Source organism: Acanthisitta chloris, unplaced genomic scaffold (genome assembly GCF_000695815.1).
Source record: "Acanthisitta chloris isolate BGI_N310 unplaced genomic scaffold, ASM69581v1 scaffold44707, whole genome shotgun sequence".
NCBI classification, from domain to species: Eukaryota; Metazoa; Chordata; class Aves; order Passeriformes; family Acanthisittidae; genus Acanthisitta; species Acanthisitta chloris.
In genome coordinates, this window is record NW_008685067.1 from 6,327 (window position 1) to 13,770 (window position 7,444).

General features: G+C 39.2%; 1 protein-coding gene across 1 annotated transcript in view; it reads right to left on the reverse strand.

The window, feature by feature from the left end:
- Positions 1–349: 349 nt before the first annotated feature.
- The window catches only part of IL18R1 (interleukin 18 receptor 1), a gene marked incomplete at its 5' end in the record, with an annotated part of 11,408 nt that continues 4,313 nt past the window's right edge, over positions 350–7,444 (reverse strand). The window contains 5 exons of the mRNA XM_009079557.1: positions 350–744; positions 2,585–2,743; positions 5,007–5,168; positions 6,491–6,624; positions 6,804–6,960. Coding sequence (XP_009077805.1) covers positions 350–744; positions 2,585–2,743; positions 5,007–5,168; positions 6,491–6,624; positions 6,804–6,960 — 1,007 coding nt within the window. The remainder of the gene's footprint in view (positions 745–2,584; positions 2,744–5,006; positions 5,169–6,490; positions 6,625–6,803; positions 6,961–7,444) is intronic.

Below are 7,444 nucleotides of genomic sequence, written 5' to 3' on the forward strand. Positions count from 1 at the left end.
AAATACTACTATATTCATTGTGGGGCCTCAAAAATGTGCCAGTAAAACTGATATCATTCTACATTACTGAAAAATGTGAAAATAAATTGTTTTTATATTGTGCTTTGTGCCACACAGTAAGTCCTAAGTAGAATAAAACTACTGCTCCTTGTGTAGATTGCTGAGGAAACTTTCTCCTGGACAGGATTTAGCATTAGGATTAACATCATCCTAGCCACTGTAATAACTTCTACATTCATCTGAGGTCTCAGAGTTGGCCTCTTATGAATACTGTTTCCCAAAATATTCTCTAGTTCTATTAGTTAGCAAAATGTGCAGTTTTCTGCAACATCTTCTGACTCCAGAATTGCTATATGACTGCACTGAAGTCTTCAGTCCATGGCTGAGCAGGTTCTGAGCTTGGGTCAAGATTATTATAGTGCCCTTTGGTGTTTATCTTGGTAGGTTTTGCTGGCATCAGGTACCGAAGGTTCTTCCAAAATCTGGAATTTGCAGGAAGAGATTTATCCTTTTTCCACTTCACGACCCTCTTGGATGACAAAAGAGACAGTGACTCTGGCAAAAAATTATAGTCAGTTATAGGCATATATTCAATTAATATGATCTTCGTTTTTCTTTCCACTAGGGCTTTATGCAGTCCACTCTCGAGTTCGTATATGGCTCTGTCAGAAATGTAGTTCTGGCTCAGTATAATGATTAATCTTCTGCTTTTATCAATGAATGAATGGATATCATCTACCACTGCTGCAAGTTAAAGATAAATGTGTTATTAAATTAAATTGAAAGAACAGGTATTGAATCAACTTGTCCTTTAACACGTAATCATAGAATCATCAAGGCTGGAGGATCCTTTAACACATAATCATAGAATCATCAAGGCTGGAGGAGACCTCTAAGATCATCAAGTCCAACCATTAATCTGACACTCTGCTGGAACCTCTAAACCTTGAACCATATCCTTCAGCATCAGATCCAGATGCCTCTTAAACACTTCCAGGATGCTGATTCCATTGCCTCTCTGGGAAATCTATTCCAATGCATTCATATATGTACCAAAAATGTTACTCTTATAAAGCAACAGCATGTAAGCATCCTGTCCTTATGAAGAAATTAATATGCATTACAGATTGTGAAAATAAACTCGGGTATGGCCAAAGCTTGTTGTCTGGAGCAGACAAAAACCTTTTCATGATCTCCATCTACCCTAGACAGCTGTCTGGCAGTAGTCTCTTAGATGGAAGGTGAGGCCAAAACTTAATTTTCCCCCAACCAGACATCTCTTTGCTCTTTAATAATAGATACCATTGGAGTGATTCAACAGAAAGTCACCAACAGCAACTTCTCTCCAAATATTCAGTAACTGTCAGACTACACCTTCCTTTATGAAACTGAACGCTCAAATCTACTGCCAGTAATCCAAGGTTGAGAAGACTAGAGTGTGATGACAGAACAAGTTCTAACTCTGGTTTAGATTGATGACTTTTGGCATGCAAAGTGGTGAATGAAAGCAAATGCTGATAGCCTTTAAACACCAAACTGAATTCTCATGCAGAATTTCCAGTGCTCATTTCAGCATCATGGAAAAAACAAAGATTTAGAAAATGTGCCTTGTAGGAAAAGGCAGAGCAAACTGCAGGAGGAGCCTAAAAAAGAGAAAACTGGGGGGAAAAGGAGGTTAACAAGGGTATTACAACACCAAAGGCTCCTGTAAATAGAAGAAAATGCTCATTTTCTATGTTCCATTTCTGTGTTTCCATGTTCAGACCAGAGTAAAGGAAATAAGCTAAAACTATTGAAGAAGTTAGATTGCACACTTCAGAAAGCCTCTTTTTAGTTCTTAAGCAGAGAGAATGGCTTAAAAAAAAAAAGCTTGGGAGACCTGTGACACCTCTCGGGTTAGAAAAATATATGAGGAATAGATACAAGAAGACAAGATCCTGCCTAGTGAAGAGGCTGCATGATCTCATTGCTCTGTGGTGTTAATGATGAAATCCTATTCTTCAGCTTGATCTTTGGACTAAATGGAACCCCTTAGTATATTTTCCCAAGCATCTGCAAACATCCATCTATCCATAGGCCATGTCAAAGACAAATTCCATGGTTTTATTTCTATTTTGTTATGGCACCCATTACATCCAGAATGTGGTTTCAGCCACCACACTGATGATACAGCAAACATACAAGGTACCTAAGGGTACCTAGTACCAGAGCCATCAGCTGTTCTGTGCAGTAAATGTGAGTTCATACATAGGTCCTTGGCAAAAGCAGAGCAAGAGCATTATTTCTGTGAAACATGTGTCATCATCTGTGTTCTCACCTTAACTTTCTCTATGGTAGCTTTTTCATCTTTTGATCTTGGCTCTTTGTAATTAAGGAGATATGTGTGTGTGTAAAAGTGTACATGAATTCATAAATATATCTATAAAACATGTGTGCAAGCAAACTTTGCATGCACCCAGTCTGGATTAAATGAAAAATGTATCATTTCAATGCACATTGGACAGAATTCCTTCTACTTACACACTTCTACCTTTGTGTGAAATTGATGAGCCTATTTAATGACAAAAATATTCAGTATACTTACATCCTCCAGGAGATACATCCCTTTCAAATATACATAACTTGTACCCAAAGTTTTCTTCTAATATCGTGGGTAATATCTTCAAAGCAAATTCTCTCTCTTCTTCAATAGGAGAAGCACAGTCTTTCAAGTAAGACACAAAAGCATCATACTCTTTTCCATCTAAAAATAAGATTACCAATTGTCTTGTTAGCAACCTTTAGAAATCCAGTATCTGATCCACTATTCAGGTTTTCAAACTTATTGTCTCAGTAGGAAAGCAGCTAGAAACTCCTTCTCTTTATTTTGATACCCCAAACAGTCTTCTAACACTCATCAGATTTAAAAAAAAAAAAGACCTGAATTTGATCCAGAAGATTCTGACTTCATTTGGAAAACACTTGAAAATAACACTTCCTTTCTACATAAAGGTGTTTTACAAATAAAATAAGATTAATTTAATCAGTTAATGTCACATCTGTGATGATCAAGAAATGAAGGGAAGTAAAAAATATGCCTGTAACATGATCAGATTGCTATTAATGTTACAGATTTCCACATTTATTTTACTTTTTGTCTAAGAGTATCAAGTAGTTCTGTAGAATGAGTACTGGCAAAACAGTATCAACCAGTTATTTTTTTAGTTGTAAGAGTATATCATGACTGATCATGCTTTGGGCAGGAATTTACAAACACAAAATCAAAGATCAATTCAGAGTCTAGTTATGCCACACTGCACAATAACCAATCTTGCCACAGAACAATTGTCTGGAGTGATACAGTGGCACACATGGTTTGCATCTTAAACTGTAATTTCTTGCTTCCCTTTCTGGATACTTTACTACATGTAGTTCATAAGAGACAGAACAAAGTCAATGAAACCCTACACAGGCAAGAGCTCTAAGAATAGGAAATCCATTGCCTAGAATCAGAGGCAGCTCCTCCAAGGAGGCTTAGTTCAGGTTGTCAGAGATCCTCCCTGTATGCCAGTGTCTGCAGGGACAGCTAACATCAACAGAGAGATAAATAACTCTGGCAGGTAGAAATGACATCCACTCATTACTGAGAAATCTCCAAACATCACAGATTATCCAAGTTAGGTTCAAGCTGATTTAGAGACCAAAGAAGCATAAAATCACAGAATCATAAAATCAACAAGGTTGGCAGAGACCTCAAAGATTATCGAGTCCAACCCTAAAGGCTAAGAAAATCAGGTACATATATACAGCAAATTTTTTCACCAAAATATTTAGAAAAATTATACCCCAAAATTGGGTAACTGTCAGGCTTGCTTACTGTGAAAACCACAGTGATGCTGCCTGGTTAGACACTGGTAGTGTGCACTCCTGCTCTCCTTAAGTGCATGCAGTGACACATCTATAAACATTGCAATGACCTCTAGAGTCAAGGAACAATTTAACCTTCAGGTCACTGAAGGGCATCAGTGAGGTCAAAACAACTTTCTGTCAGTCTGCCTGACTGGCAACTCCAGACTGCTCATCCTCTTCACAGGGAATTGAAGACTTCTCCACTTTCATCAACTTTTGTGATGAAGGATATGGCAGGACAGAGTTCTGAACAGCATCTAACCATGTTGCTTTGTTGTGGTTTAACTCCCAGGCAGTAACCAAACCCTACACAGCCACTCACTCACTCCCCCACCAGTGGGATGAGGGAGAGAATCAGAAGGGTAAAAGCTAGAAAACCTCGTGGGTTGGGATAAAGACAGTTTAATAGGGAAAGCAAAAGCTGCACACACAGGCAAAGAAAAACAAGGAATAAGTTCACTGCTTCCCATGGGCAGGAGGTGTTCAGCATCTCCAGGAGAGCAGGGACCATCACATGGAATGGTTACTTGGGAAGACAAACACATCACTCCAGATGTCCCTCCTTCCTCCTTCTGCCTCCCACCCTATATACTGGGCATGATGTGCTATGGTATGGAATATCCCTTTGGTCAGGTTGGGTTACCTGTCCCAGCTGTGTCTCCTCCCACTCTCCCATGCACCCACAACTTCCTTGCCATGTGGCAGTATGGGAAGCAGCAAAGGCCTTGGCTCTGTGTGAGCTCTGCTCAGCAGCAACAAAAACATCTCTGCATTACCAACCCTGTGCTCAGCACATATCCTAAACCACAGTCCCTTACTAGCCATTGTGAAAAAAGTTAACTCTACCCCAACCCAAACCAGCACAGCCTTCCACTACCTGCTCCAGCAGCAACTTTTTCACTGTATTTATCTGCTGTTATTGCCACAGGTATATAACAAACTCACTTAGGATCTGACCATCAAGTTCCCTTTCACATATTCTTTGCTGTTTCTACTCACAAAACACCTGGATTTAAGATATATTTTTGTCTTTTTCAAAATGATTGTTTTATAGAACCCACAAAAACTATTCTTAAATCAATACACCTATTTCAATGTCAGCATTAGCAAAGTCCTACCTCCAGCAGTGTCATCTCTTCTGCATACATTCCTGTAAAACAGAACTAAGTCGACCCTAAACATCACAAATACAAACACCACAGCTACAGCAACAAATGGACATAGCACAGCCAGGACAATTCCAGTTGTAAATATGTGCACAGGCAGATCTTGAGTGTTCCCTGTAAAACAGAAAGCCAAGAAATTATAGCCTTAAAAAGAGTATAATAGGACAAGATTACTGTATTCAATACTGGTGGCACCTTAAAATCACCTCAAAAAATCATCAATGTTGATGTGAATCCTTTCCTACTAATACTTGAGCACATAAGCATGACACTTGTCCAGAGATGGAGAAAAAATACAGGGCATGGATTGCTCCAAAAACTGTAGAAACAATCTTACAGACATTCACATACCCTTCACACAAATAAATGAACTGTATGTGAGATCAAGACTGACACTCCATGTCCTCATAAATGTAGAGCATCCCAAACTGGTTATCACTCACTTTTGTGATGAGTTTTATTTAGGTTCTCCATTATTTCCTGTAATTATCTACCTCTCACTCCTCTCTCAGTCCATCCATAACACTCTTTATCATCCCCTTAAATCTCTTTGGCTGAGATATTTTTATATTATTTGTCTCCAGTCTCTTTCATGTTTTTCTTTTTATTTATTATCCTTAATCTTGTGTTATCTTTGGGGTTTTCTAGTTCCAAATAGATTTTTAATACTTAAATATTTGTGAAGTCTTTATGAAGGCATTGACAAGTCATGCTCATTGTAGTCTGTATTTCCTTTGATATGTTATATTGACAAGTCAAATTTCACAAATTTCTTCCCACTAAAGCTTTGGAAGGCCTGAGAGAGATGGAAAACATCTCCAGGTTGTGAATGGTATATGGTATAGGTCAGCATTTCATAGCTAGAAGGTTAGTATCCCTAGCAAGAGAGAAACCATTGACCAGAAAGTCATTGCATTTTCAGCAACATAACAGATTAACCTTTCCAGGAAATAAAAAAAGTACACACAAAAAAAAACCCAACCAACACCTCACATTTTCATTTTAGAAAGGGCTACTTCATAAACAAAGGGATCCAACCAGCAGACTCTGAGCAACACTAAGATTTGAGTATTTAATCTCCATGATCTCACCAATCTGATGAGTAGGAGAGCACAGGGGAAGGTTCTTTCATGGGATCTAACAACATGTTCCCCAAGGATCTGTCAGCCAGAGCAGAGCTCAACCTCCCCAGCTCTGCCCACAGCAGCATCAGTTGGACTATGGAGCCCACAGGAGCTGCTCTAGCAACTCCTCCTGCCTTTGTCTCAGAGCAGGAGGAATCACCCAAGTCTAACACAAGATGGTCCAGGGCCTTCATAAGCAGACAGGTCTATTTGGAAGGATGTTCTGAAATGAATACAGTGCCCTCAGGATTGAGAAGGTTGGCATGATTAATAATGGCCTATAAGATTTATAATTTATAGATTATGCTGTACCTTTCTTCAGTTTCACTCTTTTTATTTGTGTCCTTTCATCAGCTTGCAACATGCAGGTGAAATTATGATGCATGTCCTCTTCGGTTACTTTCTTAATCCGTAGTAGCCTCGTGACATAGAACTTGTCTCCCAACCTGCAACAAGAAATGGTGTAACCAAAACTATCTGCACAGACACCTCCAGCCACCTGAGAGAGGCAACTTTTGAGGAAAAGGTTCTAAAAAAAACCCTCAGACTGAGGTTTTACTCAATTTGCAGTTCCACAATGCAGGACATTATCAGATACAAAGTGCAGCATTTTCAGGAAACCTACTGTAATTTTTTGAACTCTTCTTCACATATTGAAGGTTCATTCTCAGGGATACCTGTGCATTGTTCTGGGAATGTCTGGTTAATTAACCAGTACAGGTTGGCATCTTCTTGCATATAATAACCCAAGAAACCTGTGCAATTGAGTATCTCTTCTTTACCTAAAAGAGGCATAACATGAGAAAGTCTAGTCAGAAGTAGGATTCGTGTTCACAGTGCAGTAAAATTTAGCTTTCCAGGCAACATATCCCACGAGCTGTGCTCCTGGCTGGAACTCATAGCCCCTGCACAATGTTTTAGAGGTGTTCCACCTGCACTGGTGGTGGTTTCAGCAAGGGACAGTCATCCACTGCTTTCTCTCAGATAAATCATCTCAGCCAGGTGAGTTTAAATGTGCCAGAGAATTTCAGGCTTTAGAGAACTAAAGGCAGTTGGATTTGTTTGCCCTTGTGGGTTCCTTCCAACTCAAGATGTTCTATTATTCCATGAACTAGACTGTGTTCTGCAGGCAGAGAACAGGAGAGGACAATACATCAGCAGTGCTCCAGGGCCAGGAAAAATAAGTAACTGGTAAGGGGAATTGCAACCAATTTGTTATAATAGCTAAACTATATATGATTACTCAAAAAAACCCAACAAAACCCC